At 34.4% G+C, this 24523-nt stretch overlaps 2 protein-coding genes across 2 annotated transcripts in view; one reads left to right on the top strand and one right to left on the bottom strand.

The window, feature by feature from the left end:
- The window catches only part of Fim (plastin-2 fimbrin), a 50690-nt gene extending 31652 nt beyond the window's left edge, over positions 1–19038 (bottom strand). The window contains exon 1 of the mRNA XM_028169962.2: positions 18712–19038. Coding sequence (XP_028025763.2) covers positions 18712–18774 — 63 coding nt within the window. The 5' untranslated portion in view covers positions 18775–19038. The remainder of the gene's footprint in view (positions 1–18711) is intronic.
- Positions 19039–23150: 4112 nt separating this feature from the next.
- Hsp19.9 (heat shock protein hsp 19.9) lies at positions 23151–23887 on the top strand. Its single transcript, XM_028169895.2, has one exon. The coding sequence runs from the start codon at positions 23247–23249 to the stop codon at positions 23778–23780; it is 534 nt and encodes a 177-aa protein (XP_028025696.2). The 5' UTR covers positions 23151–23246; the 3' UTR covers positions 23781–23887.
- The last annotated feature ends 636 nt before the right edge of the window (positions 23888–24523 follow it).

The following is a 24523-nucleotide window of genomic DNA, read 5'->3' on the forward strand; positions in this document are numbered from 1 at the left end:
ACGATACAAAACTTTAATAGTTGTAAATAGAGATGCTTTAATAAAAACTACTACTACTTCTAATAGAAAAAAAAGATATTCCAAAACAAATTAATATACACTAAAAACAATAATCATCCAAATCGGTTGGCGTGATATTGAGTTATTGCGTTATTCATCTATTTGTCGCGCACGTACTTAATGCAAATTTAAGGCTTATATGGTTTTCTCATGGATACCATTATCAGAACTGGACTAAACTGAAATGGGACCACACGGGAAACGTCAGCTTTCTAGTAAAAAAAATATCTTCAAAATCGATTCACCCAGTCCAAAAATGAGTTAACAAACATAAAAAAAAAACATATATTCGAATTGAGAACCTCCTCCTTTTTTGAAGTCGGTTAATTATAACGCATTTATACGCAACTGCAATAATATACATAATTCTGTTACAAGAACAAGTTACATTTTAATTTTACATTTTTCATTCTTAGCCCCGACGCGCAAGGCACTACTACCTAGAGATTATTTCAGCCAGCTCGGTCAGTCATTGAACTTTCTTTTAGATTATAGTCGGATTATAGTGAAAGAAATCCGATGAAACAACGTAATCCCACTGGGCGACTACAGTACTACAAATATGATATGAATATATTTTTTAATTAGTCGTCGTGGCCTAAAGGATAAAACGTCTGGTACATTCGTATTTGAAGCCTGTCTATTTCTGCCGTGAAGCAGTAACGTGTTTCGATTTCAAGGGTGAGGCAGCCGTTGTAACTATACTGAGACCTTAGAACTCATTTCTCAAGGTGGGTGGCGGCATTAACGTTATAGATGTCTATGGGCTCCGGTAACAACTTGAGCTGTGAGCTCGTCGACCCATCTATGCAATAAAAATAAATAAATAAATTATGTGAAAACACCAGCACTTATGTTTATAAGGTCTCGGGTCCTTCGCTACCACCGAACATGACGTCATAAGTTTTTTAACATACATATTAAAGCATTCGATAGATTCACAAAAAATTTCAACGTTAGTTCCGGTCACCGTTCTTGTCGAACCCGTCGCTTGCGACGAAGGGCTCGTCGAGTAAATTAGCCCTCAGACACAGCCCACAGAGTTTCTCGCCGGATCTTCTCAGTGAGTCGCGTTTCCGATCCGGTGGTAGATTCTGCGAAGCACGGCTCTTGCTAGGGTTCGTGTTAGCAACGTCTTCAGGTTTGAGCCCCGTGAGCTCACCGACTAGTTAAGGTTACGCTGAAATAGCCTCTCAAGGCTATTAGCTTAGGTAGGAAAAAAGCCACGTTGGTTTTTTTTTTCATTATTATCCAAGAAATCCGTAAAGTTATAACCCATTTCAAAGGTTAGATCGGCGAGATTAAACGAATGAACAACAGAATGGGTTGAGAAGCAGAGCATGGGAAGATAGCGGTAGACACCGATGCTTATGTATGTGGCGGTACTTGTGACGGAAAGTTCACATAAACTAAGACGCATTCATCATTCATCATTGGTAAAGGGTTGAATTAAATTATTTAGAAATATCCCATATTAATACGCTTTTATTAGCTTCAGACGTATGTATGTTTGTTTGTAACGGAATCTTTGAACATTGACCCGCTTCAAAACGTCGGATTAACTCAAAATTTTTTTACAATAAAATCGTTTTTTCTTAAAGTATTTTTATTCAAATTTATTAAAATTTATTTTCTATTTTTTAGTTGGATTTCCTATAAAAGCGTATTTTGTTAGTTTTTTGAAACTATTATTTATTTTACAGAGTTCGCTTATTTCCAAAATCGGTCATTAATAAAATTGTATTGTTTCTTTCGAACGTTGAAGGTAATTAATATAAAATTATATTTAAAAAAAACATATATATGTAAGTTATGTGATTTCTAAAAGGTAAATAACACAGTAAAATTTATTTTACCTAAATATTCTGAATTAGGTATTCAACAACATTTAAATGAATATCTAATTCAAAATATTTAGGTAAAACAAAGTTATACTTAGGATACAGAAATCACGAAGATGCTACAGTTCGTAAGATTATATCGACACATTACAAAAAATAATGACCCGATGAATTCTAAATCTGGGGGCGTTTTAATGATGAAATAACAATAATTTTACAATAATGTTTCGATCTAGATTTAATAGTCTGTCGAATGATGTTACGTAATAATCGTGTTGTTTTCCGAAATGACGTAATTACACAACGTTCGGAAGTTTCGATCTAATTTCACACATGTGCATTCTGTTCGCGTGTCGTTCCTATACTTTGCGTAATACGAAAAGATGACATTATTTTTAGTGACGTAACAATTTGTTACCACATCATTTCAAGCGTTGCGAAGAACGTTCGGAATTACAATTACACGTTTTCAATTTATCAATACGATAATACTATCACTGCTTGTAAGTGGAATTATTATCGAAATAGAACATTATATCAATTTTATGCGACGTAACAATCTAAACTATTAATTTATCGCAATAAAACTAATATTTGATAGAATATGAAATTGAAACAACTCGTTAGGTATGTGCTCCAAGTAAATTAAACATGACATGCGTTAGTTGCGTAACGACGATATGTTTGATAAAAAGCGTCATTACATTTGATAAGAGATAGAAGATAATAATTGAAATCGACAACGGATGCTTCTGCCCTACGACGGTTATAATCGTCAACGATGTTGTCGCTTAAGTAATAACACCGCGCATATCAAATACAGTTTACAAACGTCTTCAGTAAAGACAAAAAATAGATATTCGTTACTCTATATATTTAGCAATTTATGGGAGACATCACATACTCATAGATACAGACGTCTAACAAAATCTTTCAGTTATACAAGTTCAGTGTTTTGTCTGCGCTGAAAACGATCTCAAGCGCCGGTCATCGTTCTCGTCGAACCCGTTGCTTGCGACGAAGGGCTCGACGAGTAAATTAACCCTCAGACACCTCACTGAGTTTCTCGCCGGACCTTCTCAGTGGGTCGCGTTTCCGATCCGGTGGTAAATTCTGCGAAGCACGGCTCTTGCTAGGGTTCGTGTTAGCAACGTCGTCAGGTTTGAGCCCCGTGAGCTCACCTACTAGTTAAGGTTACGCTGAAATAGCCTCACAAGGCTCTCAGCTTAGATAGGGAACCTGAAAACGAAAAAAAATTGACGAGCACGCTGTTGTAAGATACTATATGTACAATTTATATTACATTCAATAAAAAGTGCTTAGCGAGTATCAAATATAATGATATGAAAGTTTCGCGACAGATACCGCCAACTGGTGCCGTCTTAAAATACCACTAGTGAATTAAAAACATTTCCTTTGTAGATCTAACATACATTCCAAAGATAAGTTTAGCAGAGAAGAACGAGAGCGAATTTTTTTTTTTATATTTATATATTTCTCTAACTAATGATGACCGACACAAGTGTTGGTTTCTTATCTGAAGCGCGTCACAGAACGGCCGGTAGCAAACGGGATGCTTGTTCTGATAATGCCCGCAATAAAGCTTAACATAAACAGTGATGTTCATATTAAAACATTCGCTCGCGTTCGATGTACTGAAATTGGTTTATGTAAATCTTTTCTTTTTTTTTCATTCCCTAAGCTGAGAGCCTTGAGAGGCTATATCAGCGTAACTTTAACTAGTAGATGAGATCGCGGGGCTCAAATCTGACGACGTTGCTAACACGAGCCCTAGCAAGAGCCGTGCTTCGCAGAATCTACCACCGGATCGGAAACGCGACCTACTGAGAAGATCCGGCGAGAAACTCAGTGGGCAATGTTTGTGGTTTAATTTACTCGCCGAGCCCTTCGTCGCAAGCGACGGGTTCGACGATGACCGGAATTATTAATACTTTAAATTTGCAGTACCAGTAAGCCTAATCATATTTTCTTGCCTATCTCTTCTCTTAAAATAAGTAGTTGTACTGGTACAATAAGTAGTGCACCACTAATACAATAATGCAATAAAAATACGACTAATACTCGTACAATAAAATCCAGGCTTCGAATTCATGTCTCATGATGTACGCCGGCATTCGGGAAAGAATCTATCGGCTCCAGAAACAGTAGAAACATGTATATTATACACATTAAGGACGTTCCATAAAGGACTGACCAAACACTCAAACACCAAACTCACAATGGAATGGAGCAATGACTCAGGGTTAACACATACCAAAAAGTTTCTAACTGAATCTAATATAGACAAAGCCGGACGTTTTTGGAGAATTCAACTTACTTGCAACAAAAACTTACTGATTCGGTTGATGCATCATACACTTCATGACTGTGACAGCAGCTTAGCAAAGGCAATAATGAATAACTCGAGCAATGGTCATCCGAACATATAGGCTACTATAGGAATATACTTGTCTCCGAACGCTATTGCAGGATTCATACGAGAGGTGTTTGGAGATGAGGAATCGAGAAATGACATAAAGATCCCAAAGGCCAAACAGTTGGCTAAGTGTCTGCCGAAGCTTTCAAAATCCAAGATAGCAGTGTTGCTGTCCTAGGGTACCCTGCTGGTATGTAGGGCTCTCACAAGTTGTCTCCACTTGACCCTGTCTTGCGCTTGCTCCTTGATATCACTCCAGGTCATGCCGGCAGTCCTCATCTCGCTCTCCACGGTGCGTTGCCAAGTATGTACAAGGCGACCAGGTTTTCTCCTGCCAAGCGGTTCCTAGTCAAACGTGATTGATGCTGCGTTGACTCCGCTGCACCGTAGAGTGTGTCCTATCCAACGCAATTTCCGACAGGCAATGTCTGGTCAATGTTTGGTCAAATTTAGTCCAGAGGTCTTTATTTGATCTAGGGGCTGACCAGAATTTGCGGAGTATCGACCTCAAGCACTTATTTACAAATACCTGCAAGTCCTTAAATTTAAATAGTTTATGAAAACTCCAAACAAAAAAAAAATTACAGTAATCATAATTATTGAATAGTGTAATAGTAAATGTAAAGACGTAAATGACGTAGTTTACCCCAGTTATTTTCGTTCATTTCGAATATTTCAATTACCGTTAAACTCAGAGCACCGTGTATGTATTTGCATTAGTCACTTTGATTCCATGAAAATAGACGACTAACGCTTCTGCGTAAATTATACGGAACCATATGTTGAAGTTTATTTATTTATTCAGCTTTACGCACAAAAGTAAAATGGCTGACTTAATCGTTGAAGCATTCTCTACCAGTCAATCAAGGGTGCTGTAGAGAGCCATGTGGTAGGTGCAATTCGAATATATTTAATTCGAAGCACTGTTTTGTAGAGTCTGAAAACTAAGCGATACTTTTTAGGGCATACGTAGAATAAAAAGCAATGTGCAGCAAATCAACTAATCAAAGTAATCGTAAGACTTATTGTCATCATTACGTTTTTCTGAATAATAAGAAGATGCTACACCAACATTCTTGTCATCCACTGATGAACATAGCTATATTTAAACGAACATAGGGTATGTTTAATCGATTTGAAACTACTTATTTGGTTCGATATAGTTCCAAGCAATTCTGCTACAATTCAAACCCAATTCCAATTTAGTTTCGAAGATAATTTCTGTTTCGTTTATCGTGCAAACCTTTAAACTCCAAGCGGGATTTTTTTTGTTGTAACTTAGATGGTTGGACAAACTCACAGCCCACCTGATGTTAAGTGGTTACTGGAGCCCATAGACATCCACAACGTAAATGCGCCACCCACCTCGAGATATAAGTTCTAAGGTGATATAAGCATGAAATATTTTATAATTACGCAACCTTTGTAAGATTACCTTCACATCTTTTTTAATTTTTTTTTAACTCTGGGAATTTTTAAACAAACCGGATCATATTGGTCTGTTTAAAAGTCACTTACCATAATTAAATTATCAATTATCAACGTGGGTGGCGCATTTAGGTTGTAGATGTCTATGGGCTCCGGTAACCACTTAACACCAGGTGGGGTGTGAGCTGATCCACCCATCTAAGCAATAAAAAATAAATAAAAAAACCCTTTACACCTACCCAGAAAAAGTATGCGGTTTTTATAAATGGTTACATTCTTTTTTTTGAGTCTTTACTATATTCACTACTATGGAGTTAAATAGTTTTGACTACAAGTATGTTGAAAAACATTGAAAACATTTCCATTTCAAAAACAGTTATTTATTCATTTATTTTAATTGAACTTGTATTTGGTTAAGCATTTTCAATCGTGAACCACGATCTGGTGATTTAAAGGGATTATACCTACATATTATCTGAACAAAGTCATCTTTATTGATAAAGGCTCAATGAAATCCATACATGCCACTGTAATTATTACTGAATGATGAAAGCGCTACAAACGAGCCGGCAGACTTGATATATGTATGTATAATGTTATGTATGATATTTACATGTATACATATTTAAACAGATTGATTCGTTTTTATCATTTAAAAAGTGAAAAAAAAAACGGAACTATCTGAAATCTATATCTATAAAAATGAATTGCTGTTCGTTAGTCTCGCTAAAACTCAAGAACGGCTGGACCGATTTGGCTAATTTTGGTCAGAGAAGGTTTAAAAGGCAGATAAATATGAAAATATTCGGAATTAAATAAAAATAACAATTTTGTTTTCCTTTTGATGTGTCCCCCGTCGGACGGATTCCTTTTGTTTGTTTTAATTTTATTTTACACAAAAGTTTAGGTATTTTATTTATCGATTGAGGCACTACGAAGTCTGCCGGGTCAGCTAGTAGATAATAAAATAATTTGTCGAATTTCAGACAAGTTTCAAACGTACGTTCATTCGAAACTATTAAAAGCAAATAAAATATCAAAAGGGAAATTAACAATGATAGTGTCGAAACACACACACAACAGTCGTTTGTGGATAATGATAAATAAGCAGTTTTTTTTTTAAATATAATAATATATTTTAAACTCGTGTATTTGGTTTCTCTCAATCCAGATGCTGACTATTTTATCCAGAAAGCATACATTAGCAGTTTGTAAATTAACACGATGTATGTTTTACGATCCACCGTTGGGCCTAGCGTACTATTGTACTATTATACCATTCGGGCCAAACCAAAATCAGTCATTCTAAAATTTAAATGCACGGACGATAAAAATTTGCGACTTTTACCGTTTAGATATTTTCAAAGGCTCTAATGGGTGACCCTCACGGATCGAACGATTCAGTTAAGATGAGGCTCACTGTTGAGCGCCGTGGTCTGAATGAAATAATTAATAGTTTTAAAAAACAAAAAAAATAAGCTTTTATAGAAAATCCAATGGTATAATATGCATGGTAGGTATAAGGAGTTATGAATATTTTATGAACAGATATGAGTAGAAGGGTTATTTTGATAATATCCTGAAAAGCACCCCACGCTTTTTTATAATAAAATCATTTTTTTTTACACTATTTTTTATTCAAATTTATTAAATTTTATTTTCTATTATTTAGTTGGATTTTCTATAAAAGCGTATTTTGTGAGTTTTTTTAAACTATTATTTGTTATTCATTTTTTAGTTGAATTTAATTTTTTTCATTTTTTTTTACTTTTTTTTAATATTGAATTTTCATCGGTCCTTAATAAGTATACCGGATTTCGAGTTAATCCGACGTTTTAAAGGGGGTCAAAATCAAGCTATTAAAAGTGTATTAAATACTCGACTTTTCATGTGGCGTTCAACGTGTTAACCGTTACACGTTATGGGTACGTGCGGCTTAAAACGTTACAAACCAAAATAAGTTGTGGATATCAGTTATCGGGCTATTTGTGTACGGAACACGACTGGAGCACGCGCACCATTTCCGCGACGACGGGCGGCGCGGCGTTCGACCACTCGATGCATTCCGTGACTGTATAAATTAAGTTACATAGACAATACATAGACAAGAGAATTTCGTTTGTATTAATCATATCGAGTTGTTTTAAGCGACATTTTTGCAAGTTTACAGGAGAGACATTTAGACACAGCCCATTGAGTTTCTCGCCAGATCTTCTCACTGGGTCGCGTTTCCGATCCGGTGGTAGATTCTGCGAAGCACTGCTCTTGCTAGGGCCAGTGTTAGCAACACTCCGATTTGAGTCCCGTGAGCTCACCTACATGTTAGGGAGAAGCTGAAATAGCCTCTCAAGGCTATCAGCATAGGTAGGAAAAAACAAACAAACGTAAATTTAATGTCGCTTAAACCAAATAGCCTTTCAACCCTCGAATTATTTGACTACTTAAACTTTTCAAAACGATTCATGCCGGTGGTCGTTTTTATATATATAACAACATATTACACGTGTTCTGTCCGTGCAAGAATAACTGTGCTTGATAATCGCTGTTCGGATTCGAAGCTCTCTGCGTGGGAGTCCAGTGTGCTAAGTGCGAGTTTTTTAACGTGCTCGATAGCGTAAAAGTTACAAACGATCCCATTCTATACAAATATGAGCTAACTTTTACGCTATCGAAAACGTTAAAAAACTCGCACTAAGCCCACTGATCTAATCAATACGTTCTAATATAAACATTCCAACAGAAATAACTATCGGTTTAGCATTCAAAATATGAAGAAGCACTTGAAATTTATTCATATTTATTACGACTTGAAAACGTTTAGTCCTCGTTCATTTGTCTACACCGAACACACTCCCCTTACCTTTGTGTGATTCATCGAATATTGACCCAACTGTGTTTCTTTCGTCTTGCGTTGCGTAAAGTATTGGTTTTGGAATGTTAAAACTTGTGTTCTTGAATCACGCATCTTGAGAATTTTATTGATTCAATTTTTGAAAATTCATACTAGGCTAATGTCTGAAGAGTTACATTTAGCTATACGACTATTATAATAAATTTGTTTGTTGTTTATACGTAAACCTCCGTGCATCATGGCATAGAATATGTCTACAATTTTTCAGATGATTGAGATTTAGTTTTTAAACTTGTTTTATTACAGGAAAAATGCGTAGTACCTACATTTTTTATTGTGTATATGGGATAACGAGCGAACTTACAAATTTTGAGCCCCGTGAGCTCACCTACTAGTTAAGGTTACGCTGAAATAGCCTCTCAAGTCTATCAGCTTAGGTAGGAGAAAAATGGACGAACTTACGATACGACCTATCACTAATAAATACCATTAGACGATTCGGGTATGTTGGCACGTTCAAAGAACGCTGAACCCTCGTGCGTGTATGAGTCCGTGCTCCCAAACTGTCCTGGTGAAACAGGAAGGGCCACCAGTAATTCCTCCCTACAAACAAAAATAACGATGCTGCCGCTGCCCATTCTCCGGTTAATCCCTTAGTCACCTTTAATGACACCTACGTATTGAGGTGGGGGGTGCTATCCTAAGGAGAAACGACACAGCCAGTAATCGAATTAGAATATACTTATAACAAAACAAAGGACACAAAACGCTGCTTTTCTTTTAAAAAAAATAAGATTTATTATTCACCAAACATTGACGAAAACTAAATCTGGGATGATAATAGGTTATGTGCTCACTGTATTAGTAGATAAGCGTGGTCGTCCTACATTTGATGTAAACACCAAGACTGAAATAAAATTTTCACAATTTTTAATTATCAGTAGACGAAAATACTAGTTACATTAATTACATAATTCGTTCTGATTAACAATTAAATTATTCAGGTTGTATAAATACATATAATTTTATAATAATTATTATTTCAATCAAAGAAATGTGTTTTAATGTGAACACTATAATAAGCACTGACAAAACAAAACATACATGTGCGATACCTTTCCTATTCATTTTCCTGTATGCACTTGTCAACCCTTTGTTCTTTCTAAATCTATCGCTATTTGGTATGCAATTAGCAATTAATCAGCAATTATTATGAACATAATATAATATTACGTAAGTATACAAGAAATCACTAATAGAGTAACGGTAGTAAAATCTTTTGTTAATTGAAAACGTATTTAGCGGTAGGCTTGGCTCCGTCCCCTGCGTTACTGACTTTCATGAGTGATGGTAACCACTCACCATTAGATGGGACGTATACTCGTCTGCTTAGAAGAGGAACAACAAAAGAACGTTACTTATTTATTCCCAGTTATTAAAAAAAACGACTAAATAGTTTCAGAGCATTTGATTTGGGACCAAAAACTAAGTCCAACGTTCAGTCCTCCAAGCTGACCTTTTACGTATAGTAACTTTAAAATTAAATGCAAAAATAGACTTTAAAGGAAGTTTAGGTCTTCTGTAGACTAGACAGAAGATAGGTTGTACTCTTGGCATTATCAACGTCCGCAGCCGACGATAACCACTCACTGTAGTGAGTCGAAAGTTCATTTACCTTCGCTGACAATAACAAAAGGCACCTTTTTTTAAATATCAATACTTTTTTACATATTCGTAACTGTTTATTTTGAAACCGTAGAAGGGTTGATCTCCCTGCCCTACTATGTTTACCATAGATAGCACTGTTTAACCCTTTTGTAACAATGCAAATCGTGCCGCGTGTAATAATCAAACCCCTCCTTTTTGAGTCAACTATCCGGTTTAAGACCGGCTTTATTGTGACGAAGTTATGTACTGTTTCATGGTTAGTCGGCAACACCTATGTGTGACTCATAATTTCATAATGGCTATTGAACTCATTTCGAGCAGCAAGCCGTAAGCAAAGTAAAATTTGAATGCACCTTTGTTCGAAGCGACACGTTTATTGAAGCTTCTGGTATTTTCTAAACAGTCCCAATCAGTCATACAGAACTGTAGGCATTCTTAAAGAAATAATCGGTGATTTTGAGCTAATCTATCTTAATCGTGTGTGTGTGTTTTTTTGTTGTTTCAGCTGTATCCATAATATGATGACAAAGGAATTAATGCATGCATGTAGGACCTTTTGTGAGTCCGCATGGATCGGTACCACCCTTCCTATTTTTGCCGTGAAGCAATAATGCATTTCGGTTTGAAGGGTCTGAAGGGTTTCAAGGGACAGTCGTTGTAACTATACTGAGACCTTAGAACTTATATCTCAAAATGAAGGTGGATGTCTATGGGCTCCAGCAACCACTTAACAACAGGTGGGCTGTGAGCTCGTCCACCTACCTAAGCAATAAAAAAAAAGAATTCCATTTTTACCTTTTTCTTTTTAAGTATTTATTATAACAATAATGTTGCGATACTTTTTTATAAGTTCACCTTAACAAAACAAAAAGAATACATCTATCTATATTGTCTAGAGAGTTGCAAACCGTTATCAATAACGTACTATCATTATTGTTATCGGTGTTACGCGTCGGTGTCAATGTTCTAGATAACAAATAAATTGAAAGCGAATAGCTTCGATGCACAATGAATTGACATTTAAAATGCACATACAAAGGTTAGGGCTTGTTCGAAGATTTTATATTCGCACTTGGCAAGTTCACAGAACCAACAAAAAGTTCTAAAGATTACAATAAAACTTAAGAGGACGGCATCGCGCCTTTACTATTTCGCTTAGGTATTTTTGTGAATAAAACTAATTTGTATATGTGCGCGTGTGTGTTTTTGTATGGAACAAATCAGCACTAAATGTTTACATTCTTCTACATTAATTATGTTTAATGTTATGTATTTTCATAGGGAAATTAATTGGCTATGCGCTAAAACTTCCCAATATTATTATTGTTATATTCCAAACATTTTTTCGAGATAACCTACGGTGGGTATGTATAGTGTCTTAATTTCCTGGCTTAGCATATGCGTACTTCTTCTCTGCTCGTGGGTGTCATAAAAAGCGGCTAACATATTTACTGAAGAATGGACAGCAGAGTACTTATGTAATCGCAAAACTTTCAACCTTGCCAAAAATTTAAAGTAATCTTGACTGACTGAGCATTCTCCTGTCTATCGTATTCTTCTGTGACTGTATACGTGATGAAATGTGCATATTTGTTGTCCACGCTTCTCTAGCCTCACTTAAAATAAATTTACGATCCGTGACCCACACTGATCTGTAGACCACATTTGATTTTTATTGAACATTAATTTCCCTCTTTTTTTACTGTTGATTGTTTTTTGTTAGTTTTTATTGGCAGTTTTTTGTGTTCTCTTAGTTTTAATATTATCTACCGACATTTTTATTTTATTCAAAACCGCTCGTATGCAATTTGTGTTCACACCCAAAAGAGTGACTTCTATAATGTTTTTTTTTTTTAAATAAGTTCAATGTTTATGTGTGCATATTTTATCCAGTTGTGTGAACTTAATAAAAAAAAATTATATCAACGTACTGCGATCCTCAACTGGCATTTACTAATGGGAGGGCGTATTACAGACACGATACCACCATCTTGACTATCACGGGCGTGTTGCAATAATGCGTTCTGATACGAATGGTAGGACAGCCGGTATACAATATAATTGACACTTGGACCTCATGTCTCAAGGACTCAACGTTACACCAGTTGACTTTGTTCACCCATCTAGACATTAAAATACCTACGAATTACTGTTACGATTATTATGAAAACACAACTCACAATTTTACAATGTACGGTAATTTTTAGTAAACAATTAGTATCCATTGTAACATAGCTAAACTGTATAACTTACAACGCCTAAGCATCGTTTTTTATGACAATAGAATGATTCATTGTTTTCTAACCGCAAATGTACGACAAATTATTTGTATAGATGACAAAAGCTTGTTGGTGTTAGAACATATTGTAAGCTCCAATGAGTAGCTTTTTCTCATTTTTGCCGCATAAAATTCGTGTGTCTTCATTTGAAGGTTGCGACAACTATTCTTCAATAAATAAATAAATCTCGGCCTCCTGTTTCAAAGTGGATGGCTTCGTTCAGGTTATGATTGCTAGGGGCTGCAGTAATCGATATAGTAACAAATATTAAATATCAGGGTTAAATATCAGCTAGTCTGTCAAATATAAAATACGTGATCAATAAAGTCGAAGTTTTTTTTAAACCTTAAATTTTTTTCTTCCAATATTTTGGAATGCTTTTCTGACTCACGAGTTGTGGACCCGTACTGATTTTTTTCGAAAAATAAACATGTGACATATGTTTTTTCAAAAGAACTTTGGTAATGTATTGTTTGGTTGAATTTTAAATCACTAACGCCTATAGATATGTACCATTTCCTAACCTATAATTTAATAAGCCAATAAAACTAAATCGCCTTTTTTACTATAGGCTAACTATTACTCTAATTCAGGTCTGAGAAGAGTCATTTAAGATACGTAATTTCTTTTAAGCTCAGTAAAAGCTTTGAGATGTAGACACGAATGCTTAATAACGTTGTTCGGAGTCCATAGGCCATTTGCCAGTCGCAAGGTCTCGGTCATTGCCATTTGAATCTGTACCGTCCATTGTATGTTGATCTTTCGGAGGTCATTCTCTTACATCCATCCTGTATAGAGATGTCGATGTTAGTCGCTGTTGTAGGTCTCACAAGACTGGCTGTTCGCAAGGCTTTCTTTAGTGAATATATTTATCGATTTAATGAATGTCACACAGCATTTTAAGCAATACTTTTTACACAACTGGTTTTTTGTTGTTGACTTTCCGGATAGTGTTGCGTTATTTGGTTGGTATACATTGATATAAATACCAAATTTAAATTGAGGCCTATAAAATCAAAGGCAGCTAAACGCCATAATATCGTAAAATGTATTAACAATGGCTCTATCTTGTTTAGTTAGTTGAACATGGTTTAGTGTTTTCATGTTATAACAAATGCAACTAAATCTCTAACAAATTCAGTTCAAAAAAGTTAAGTTTACTCTGTATTAAGTACTAATAAACGAAGTTTTATCATTTAATATTCAAATTATTAGTAATATTCTCATTCTTTATAAATCTGTTTTAAAATAAAGAATATCGTAGCTATACGAACAAAGTTATTTCAGATTCTCAAACCGGGAGTGTTGCTAACACTGGCCCTAGCAAGAGCAGTACTTCGATGGATTGGGAGGATCCGTAATGACGTGTTTAGGGCCGATTTTTGTAGTTTACCTGAATATTTGACAGACTTGGATATAGCTGCCCTTGATTTTATAGGCCTCAATTGAACTGTGTATAAATTTGTCATTCGGAAAATCATTTCAACACCTAACAATCAATGGAAACTCCATTTAAGTTATAAATTGTTTAGTATAAACTATAATAAAATATAATGTTTAATATTAAGGCAATTATTATCTATATCTATTTAGTGTCTCTTTGTCACGGACTATGAAAATTAAATTTATAGGACACGTGGCAGAGAGAGACACGGTTTGCAAACATAAAAAAATAATACCATAAAATATATTTGTACGTAGATAATGTGATGAACACAATGATAATAATATGTTTTTGTGTGTTTTGAAATGTAAATTGATGTTGGGAGGTAGTAGGAAAATTCATTTATAGGCAGGGCTGACGCAGTATAGTCCAGGAGAAATTTATTATGGGAGGCCACGACCCTCAGCATTGAGGATTATCAACGCAAGGAGGAGAAGCAAAATTAGGATAGCTGACGGTATGTTATTACATTTATTTACAGAGGAGGCGCCGATCGGGTTTAAGCTGTTTGCTCATATGCTAACATAAGTCAATGAAGAGGAAGTCATAATAATATACAAAGGCAAATTCCATGAATAACTTATTCAACTCGATATATGTATAAGCATTCTTAAGATATTACCATGATTTCTTATTGGTCGTGTAGTGCGCCTTATAGGGCCTAATTACTTGAGCATTAAGGGCGATTTTGATAAATAATAGACTGGTGATATTGTGGCAAGCTTATAATCCACTAGTAAAAAAATCATTCGCCGACAAGATTACGTATCTCATCATCTGACGTACATCCAACATTACGAATAAAATAAGTTCAATTTCGTTGTTATGACATCCGTTATTGCTTTGTTAAATACACAATTGAATATTTAAAAACAAAATACGCAATGAACTATGTCTACTCATACGAACGTTAAATAAAATCATTTGTATATTTTCCTTCTTACCTCTAATACAATTAAAACATCAGTCATATTGTTCGGGGTAGCTTAGATAATTCTATCAGAGCTGTATATAACGCGTTTACTTATTTGCACATACATTATATTTTAATGTAATCTCAATTTCGAGCTTAATTCGTTTTACGGTATCACGTTCGAAGTATAAATTAAATCCATTACATTACATTTTGAAGGATTGATATGCATTTTGTTAATTGCTCTAAACTAATAAAAAATATGGATACAATAGATTTCTTAGATTTAATACTCATATTTATCATTATTTACTTTGGTATTGTTCTTTATATAGCGTCAGGACAGCCGTGAGACTATATAAGTACATAGCCCATAAAGATCATATTATGAGAAAAAAAGATCCCCACACGATTTCATATTATGTTGCAGTGAAATTATTTAATTACTGACAAGACAATTTAGCCCAAATTCTTTTGTGTCTTATATAAAAATATGTAAATTTTAAGTAAGGAAGGACTAAATCCGTCGCATTAAGTATATGAATTCCGTTCGTTAATAACGGTACATTAACCGGTCAGTTCCAAGCCGATGCCTTGATCTCATCAATCATACTTACGAACTAAGAAAACGATGGCATACCTAATGATATTTGGATGCGGCATTTTGCGTTATAAACCTTGTGATGACTTCTTTATTGTATGTTCGAATTGCCTCTTCTTGATTTTCGTTTAAAAAATGCCATATCTGTTTTCTTCTTCATTTGAATAATTTTTTTATTTTTTTTTATTTATATTCGTCAAATTTAGCATTGTATTTAAAGTATTTCTTAAATATTTACGTAGTTCGATTTTGATAATGAAATAAGAAATTACAATGCAAAGTTTTTACAATTTCATCACCGTCGATGCACTAAATGCACTAAATCCTCTCTCTCTCTCTCTCTCTCGATTGACTAACGAAATTATACAAATCTATTTAAAGGTAGTATTACTAACAGTCAATCGCGTGAAATGAAATAACGCAAGTAACTTGCACAAGTTTATAGCTTCGTTCAAAGGGGAGCTACGAAAGGCTAAAATTAAAACCGAACTTCTAATCCCAAGATGTTTACAGAACCTAAGCTGCATTTCATCACGTATTATAACGCAGCTCGTTCAATAAGAAGTATGTTACTCCTAATTATTTTACGCAAAGAGAAAAATAATTAATCCCATTGAAATCAAATTCATAATATAGATTTGATGGTAAATTAATAAGTTAGCCAACATATTTCTGTAGTTGGCCAACTTCTGAAATTATCAAAAAAAAAAAGAATTGATAATTAGAAATATGGAATTTTGAAAGCCTTAATAATAAAACATGACCACAATGAATATCATGCATATAGTGCCACTATAACAGCCACAATCACTCTAACAAGAGCTTCAGACTAAGAAGCAGAAATTCTTGATTTTATAGTAGACAAAGAGTCTTTACAGAGAGATTAAATAACGAATCAGTCTCAGATAACTTTGTGGGAGAGAGAAGATCATCCCCAAAAATAGCTTAGAGCTAATGACAAACACCATAGAGAAGTTTATTTCTGAGTGAGATAGTAAAAGTCTAGTTCTTCTGGGTAGTGTGGGTAAACTGCTCTCACTGCAGCACACAACAAATTATATCATTATAATTGTTTTTTTTTTTATTTATTTAATTTATCGATAAGACTTTTATGATTTTTTTTCCTACCTATTCGCTGGTAGCCTAAGATGCTATTCCAGCTACGCCCAGAGGGTAGGTGAGCTCATGAGCTCAACGTGAGAGAATTTGCTAATACTGGCCCTAGCAAGAGCAGTGCTTTGCAGAATCAACCACCGGATCGGAATAGTGACCCAATGAGAAGATCCAGCGAGAAACTCAGTGGGCTTTCATGATTAGAGTATAGACTGATAATAATTTATCCTATTCATCAGCTACCTTTAGACCCTTAGCCCATCAATAATAAAGTTTATTATTTAATAGAATTTCAGAAAAATTAACTATAAACGCATTTAAAAATAAGTAAATACTCCGACTTCAATAAAATCAAAAAATCACACTGATTATTTTTTAAAAAATTACACAAAATTACTAATAATCAAGCTCTCACGAATTTTAAACCCATTTATACACAAAAATATGGCTCATACTTTGCATTCTTGTTGTTTGGTTAAACAACATGAAACCCACAACAGACGTGTCAAGGCGACATGCTCTATACACAATTTGAATACTAAGTATCACTACATAGCAAAATTGCCTCTTGGGTAATGTACAATGAATCATGCATATAAGTACCAAAATCACATAACTAGTATGAGCGCCATGGCTTATTTTCAATTTATAAATTGAATTTAGTAATTTAAATAAAATTTAATGTCAAGATATTTTAATATCAAAACTCAGTAAAAAATTTCATCCAACGTTTTGATATTTAATAATCTTTCTGACATTTTGTGTTGCATATTATGCAAATGTGAATGCATAATGAATACTTGTGTTTGAGGAATACATATTGCGTTTCAAGAGTGTGTAATAAATTAATGATGGTGTAGAATATTTCCAAAGGAGAAACTAAAAAGACTTAGACTGTATTGTCATTTATCATCATTTTAGTCAATTAAATTTTCATGAACCTACAAACAATTAAAAGATACCCTTCATCTTAGGCAATGGTTCTAGTACAACTTGTGTATTTCGTTATACTCATATGAGTATATAACAGTGAATAAGACACTTGAAAATTAAGATTGTAATTATACCAACATATCACCAAGAATCTACTTAACAATGCAGACTTAATAATATATTAACTCCTCACCCACCTGCACATTATGCCAAAATAGGCATTGGTATGTGCATAGTAGATGATAGTTGATATTTTGGTTGAGTTCTATTCTTGCGATTCTTGTTTTGTCATATGACAGTTGTAGTATAAATAAAACCCATACATACTGCACTTACTCAAGTATCAAGTAGCAGTAATACTGGACTTTGTTTATTTTATTTTAACTTTGATTATTGGAATAAGTATAAATTGGCCATTTGAATTGGCTATTTGAAATGTTTCTTGGGGCTTGAATTGTAGCCTATTCGAAAGCAAATAAAACTTCATCCTATCTCAATATCCGCAACATACGCTCGATATTATTTTAACTCAAAAGAAGAATCATTAATTAAATCAAATTTTACTGTTTTGGGTGTTCCATTACAAACAATGGGCATCATAAAAATTATGACTATCTATGTATTACAAAAAAAAAAACAATGTTATAATCGAGATAGTTTAAATGTTTTAGTTATGAAGTTTTTCTTATTATGTTAATCCATATTCAGGTATCAATTTAAAGTTTAACAACTACCACATTTCTCAGAACACTACACTGAGACTACACAAAAATAATACATGAAAATATTAGTTGTTGCTTTTTATGTAGTGTTCGAAAGTGGTACGTGGAAATTAATAAAAATTACAAAATATACAAAACGATTTCACCCATTTTGTGAACCTTTGTTAATTAAATAACAAGTTTTTATATTTATAACCTTTTAGAAGCTGTAGAAATTTTGGGTAATTTAAAGTTAGACTTTAACTAGCAATGGTGGATTTTTTAACTGTTTTAGGCTTCATCTCATGTTGTATTCATTCGTACTCAAGGTTGACCACACGCGGTTTCACACAAAAACAATACGTACAAACAAGTTTCTGATGAAGCGGCAGATGTGTTAGTAAGTGTTTTATTGATTTTACATAGAAACATAACAAATTACCTGCGCGAATTGCTCCCGGATCTCTATTAATTCTTCGTCGGTCAATTTTGAATTGTCTGCCATTGTCAGTTTTGCAAAATTCACAAAAACAAATCACATGCACATACGCCGCTTTTGCTAGTCTCTATCTCACTATCGCTTCTTTCACTGTTCACTTACACATAAAATATAAACGTAGAAATTAGTAGCACTTTAATTTAGATTTCATTTAGTAATTTTCCGCCTTCAAGACAAGTCTTATTGGACCGTCCCTTCTACGTGTTCGTCAAATATGAAATAACTTAGTCGACCTTAGCTACGTACGACAAATTGCAGAATGCGGCGCTAGACTCGTCGAATAAACATCGAAACAATTATCAACTATCGATATTTTAACTCGATTTATCGAAATATTTGATCACTATTTAATATCTCGGACGGTAATTTTATCGAACATGTTCTCCGACTATATTACCAGAACGACCTGTCGCGTCAGGAAAGAGGGTGGCACAAAATCGCGTGGGAGGTTCTTCAAACGAATACAGTAGGATGACCTCGAGCATGGAGAGAACGCAATATATCGCGAGGCGTATCAAATCCACCCCATCTATCTCCAGTACCGCGGGATGCAACCACTCTGTTAGAAGTGTAAATATACATACTTGTAGAATTAAGCATATCATTCTCCGGCTCCCATAATGCAGAAAATTCTAGTTTTAGGCCACTTTTCCATGTATGCTTTGTTGTCGAGTATTCTTTTTGTAGATTTACTTTCATATTAGATCATACTAGATCAAGTTATTGTTGCTAACAGTGTTAGAATTAAGTTAAGCGTTTATGTCGGTATTATTACTTAGTAAGAAGAGACAATTGACCTGGATTAGACTTTTAGAGCACGAAAAGTATTTGAAATTACATAGATAAATCTGTTATCGAAGTTTTTTTATAAAACAAGTTTTTTAAAAAAACTTATAAGTTTTATCGATTTTATCGTTATCGAAATCGATATTTGACTTTTGGCATTTCTGACATCCCTATGCGGAGCGTCGATGAAGAACAAGCGGTGGGGATCGAAGTGATCGAACTTCTTTCTACCTTGATACCACCTTGATACCTACATACATTTAGACATTTTTTCTAATGAAATACGTACTCAACAAATGTTCACGATTGACTTTCACGGTGAAGGAATAACATAGTGTAATAAAAATCAAACCTGCAAAATTATAATTTGCGTAATTACTGGTGGTAGGACCTCTTGTGAGTCCGCGCGGGTAGGTACCACCACCCTGCCTATTTCTGCCGTGAAGCAGTAATGCGTTTCGGTTTGAAGGGTGGGGCAGCCGTTGTAACTATACTGAGACCTTAGAACTTATATCTCAAGGTGGGTGGCGCATTTACGTTGTAGATGTCTATGGGCTCCAGTAACCACTTAACACCAGGTGGGCTGTGAACTCGTCCACGCATCTAAGCAATAAAAAAAAAAAAAAAATAGACACTCGCTTTAAATACCTATTAAATAATATTATATTATACTCACCGACTGCCGAAAACAAACGAATGACCACAATCATATACACTTTTTAATTGAGCATAATTAATAATAATATGTGTTTATATTGAGAGATGAAAGGCTATTTGATTTAAGCTAAATTTTGCACCTTTACAGGATTCATTGAAAGTTTATTCCTAAAAATATTCCTTTTTTTTATAAATAATTATTTTACAAGAATATAATGATATGTTATCGTTCAAAGCGATTTCTCACAGACGACTGTTAATTAGTCAAGTATAAAGAAACCAATAATGTGGAATGTCTAGTAGCAGGAATAGTCTGGGTATGAGTCACCGCCCTGGCTATCTCTGTTGTGAATCAGTCCCGCGATCCGATTTAAAGGGTTGGTACGACCCTAATATGTTATTCTTTTAATAAAGCCACTGGACGTAACTTCTCGAGATCCTCCAAAAAGTCCACTGAAAAAATCTCAGTAAATGACCATCATTGTACTAAGATTATATTTCATCCCATATCATCTCATCGCATTTCATTTAATTTCACCCCTGTTGATTAATGTCTCAAATTAATCATTTTCATTTCTTTTCATTTCATTTCATTTCAATCCATATTATCATTTTTCATAAAAATATGAATATAAATTAAAATAAGATGTGACTTAAAGGTCTTAGTTACCAAGTCATAAAAGCTCTTAAAAAACATTATGTGCATAGACAATACATTTATGATTAAGTGTATTATCAGGTGAATGAAGTTAGCCCCTCAAAAATTTTTTTTTTCCTATTTTATATTTATTTTCTATTAATTCGTTTGTTCATCATTTGTTCATTTTTGTTCACTGTTAATAATTGTATGTTCTGCATTTATTTATTTAAAAAAAATATTTAAAAATATACCTACAAGTTAGCCCCTCTAAGGCAATTTTTAATATTTTTTCATCCTTAATGACTCGTAAATATTCATTTTCGATTGTTCTTATACAAAATACGTTTGTTCTCTTTCGAAATTACTCGTTTTTTGTTTAATTTACTATTTTTATTAGTTGAATAAATGTATGCAAAATATGTGTACTGCGCATGCGTCAACTATAATGCCTAAACTTTCTACGCGGTTTTAATCGTGAAAAAAAAACAAATATAAATCCTGAAGGAGCAATTAATTGGTATACAGTTTAATTAAAAAAATTAAAAAATAAATAAATGAAATAATGTGCATTGGCGTTAAGTTAGACCAAATACATTTTTTCCATCCTCCTACTTATTTGGATATATATTTGGATATATTATTCCTAAATTGCTCCTTCAGGATTTATATATATATATTTTTTTTTCACGATTAAAACCGCGTAGAAAGTTTAGGCATTATACTTGACGCATGCGCAGTACACATATTTTGCATACATTTATTCAACTAATAAAAATAGTAAATTAAACAAAAAACGAGTAATTTCGAAAGAGAACAAACGTATTTTGTATAAGAACAATCGAAAATGAATATTTACGAGTCATTAAGGATGAAAAAATATTAAAAATTGCCTTAGAGGGGCTAACTTGTAGGTATATTTTTAAATATTTTTTTTAAATAAATAAATGCAGTACATACAATTATTAACAGTGAACAAAAATGAACAAATGATGAACAAACGAATTAATAGAAAATAAGTATAAAATAGGAAAAAAAAAATTTTTTGAGGGGCTAACTTCATTCACCTTGTATTATCTATGGCTCCGCGTGTTTTAGGCTGGACTTGGAAAAGTGACATCTATTGATACAAATAGGTAATACACTTAATAAGTTTATAATGCTACTAGACAATAGATGGCAGTATAAAACACAAAAACTTTAGAACATTCTCGTTCAATAACATATTATTTACGCCCTCTAGAGTTAACTAGAAACATCTCGTTCTACAGTGGTCTCTACGACGCGGGTCGCATTTGAATGACACCAAACTGATTTAAAATGTTAACGTTTACTGAAAATATACTCTGGGAGTTAATTCAGAATTTAACATGAAATGTATCCGTCTCTATTAACTATTTTAATAGTTGCACTTTTAAGCAACTTAGTTAAGTGACCATACTTTATCATGCGTTTTTGATATGAAATCGCAGGTTTTTGACTGGATTACTCATTATGTTTTTTTTATAGATAACAGTAGATAAGAAACCTAGTCACCTGGAGAGAGCAGTTCTAGTAGCGTGTTAATATGAGCAATGAAATAGGCATAGCCTATTCTATGCTGCTTTCATCGGTGTCCATATTAGTTTTTTACAAATTATTTTTAGTTAATTGTCCATTAAATTCACACTACTGTATGTGACTCCATTAATTCTTGTTGACTCTGTACAGAAGAGAGCCTGTACCACTGCGTTCATCCGAAATGAGACTTAAGAATTTCATATTGCTTTTTTGACAAAAGAACTCCCGCGTCGGTGTATTCTTATTACTAAGACATGTATTTTTTAAATTAGGAGTTGAAACGGTTATATAACTTGATCGTACACAACTGATTTTGAGATGTTTTGACCAATTTTTATTAGGAGGGTCATATGATTGTTAGTTACCAGAAGTAATAACGACAAAACAACGAAAATATAAATTTTCAGTCCAAAATTTCCAGTACTTCATGAACTGCCTGCGGCCCATTTTGTCTATAATGGTTACCGGAGCATAGATATAACGACATGCATACCTTTGAGACGTGATGTTGAAATCACAATATTACTTACATCGATTTAGTGGAATGAAAGCAAAAAATAAATATTTTTAAATTATTAAGGTTTCTTAATATAAATAAGTTAAATTAATTGTTCCAATGAATTCAAAATTATTTCAAGAAAATTAGAAACTAAGCGACCTACAATTTAATATCCCTGCACACGAGAAGCTTCCACAATATGCTAGTAGATTGCGCCACTGCATAAAAGCGAACGTAGCGGCGAAATGTCAAGTATTTGAATTCAAGCGATCGTGACTGAAACAAGTGAGAAAAGTCCTCAAAACTTAGTGAGCATCTTTACAAATCTACAACAACAAAATGTCGTTAATTCCGTGGTTATTTGATTACGAAATTGAGCGTCCTCGTCGCCTCATGGATCAACATTTCGGCTTGGGGCTGACTCCGGAAGATTTTCTCAGTGCTGCAGCCGGCCCGCTTGTGAGCAGAGAATACTACCGCCCGTGGCGTCACCTTTCTGCCGCGGCTCGAGACCTTGGCTCCAGCATCAAAAGTGACAAGGATAAGTTCCAAGTAAACCTGGACGTCCAGCATTTCGCCCCGGAAGAAATCTCTGTTAAAACGGCGGACGGCTACATCGTGGTTGAAGGCAAACACGAGGAGAAGAAAGATCAGCATGGTTACATATCGCGTCAATTCACTCGTCGCTACGCTTTGCCGGAGGGCTGTACGGCAGAATCTGTGGAGTCTCGGCTGTCTTCAGATGGTGTGTTGTCTGTAATCGCACCCAGGAAGGTGCCGCCAGCAGTGGAGGGTGAACGCAAGATTCCGATCGCCCAAACCGGACCTGTGCGCAAGGAGGTGAAGGACCAATCCAACGGCGACAAGGCTTGAGTCGTCAGCACAAGTGTTCTATTTTAATTACCTACATAGCCATTCCGTGTTCTTTGTTTTAAAGACTGATTGCTTTTAAGTTACAATAAATGTTCGCTTAGTACATACTAATTGTTTTACTTCCAACTTTTTTATTTGATATATTATTATATTGATGGGTAGGTTGTAACTTTGATCCTTCCAAATGTGCACGTGGTCAGCCTGTATGTAGCGTCTGTTTTGTGGATCTAGGCAAACCACAACGCCATACGCTTTGTTAACCGTTTCTATTCCGACATTTGTACAGATGATCCTACAGGTAATCCATATAGTTTAAAAAAAGACGAATTTAGGTATTAGATTAGTAATAATTTGTTATTATTATACATATTGCACGATTTGCTATACATATTCAAAAATTCGGGGTGTATAATGTTATAACCTCGGAGCATCACACCAGAGGAGACAATAGTTAGGTACCTACTAGGCAATCTCATAAGCATTTTTAAAGTTTACTTTTTTACCCTTTTAAGCCGATTAGCACACAGTACACCTGATGGTGAATAGTTTACATTTGCTCATGGACGTCAGCAATGCTAGAAGCTTAACGTCTCTGCCCGCCTGATGTTAAGTACTCCGCAAATGTCGTTTGCAAAAATCATGCTACTGCGCTCAGGAAATATCGTGGAGTGGAGCACATCGTAAAGCCGGATGGTAGGTATATACGTGGCAAAAATTATCTCTCAAAACGCACTGTGAATAAT

The sequence above is a fragment of the Bombyx mandarina genome, chromosome A1, assembly GCF_030267445.1.
Source record: "Bombyx mandarina strain Sakado chromosome A1, ASM3026744v2".
NCBI lineage: Eukaryota > Metazoa > Arthropoda > Insecta > Lepidoptera > Bombycidae > Bombyx > Bombyx mandarina.

What these genes read in the sequence shown, in the direction of transcription:
- Hsp19.9 (XM_028169895.2), top strand. Translation starts at nt 23,247, where the DNA reads ATGTCGTTAATTCCGTGGTTATTTGATTACGAAATTGAGCGTCCTCGT.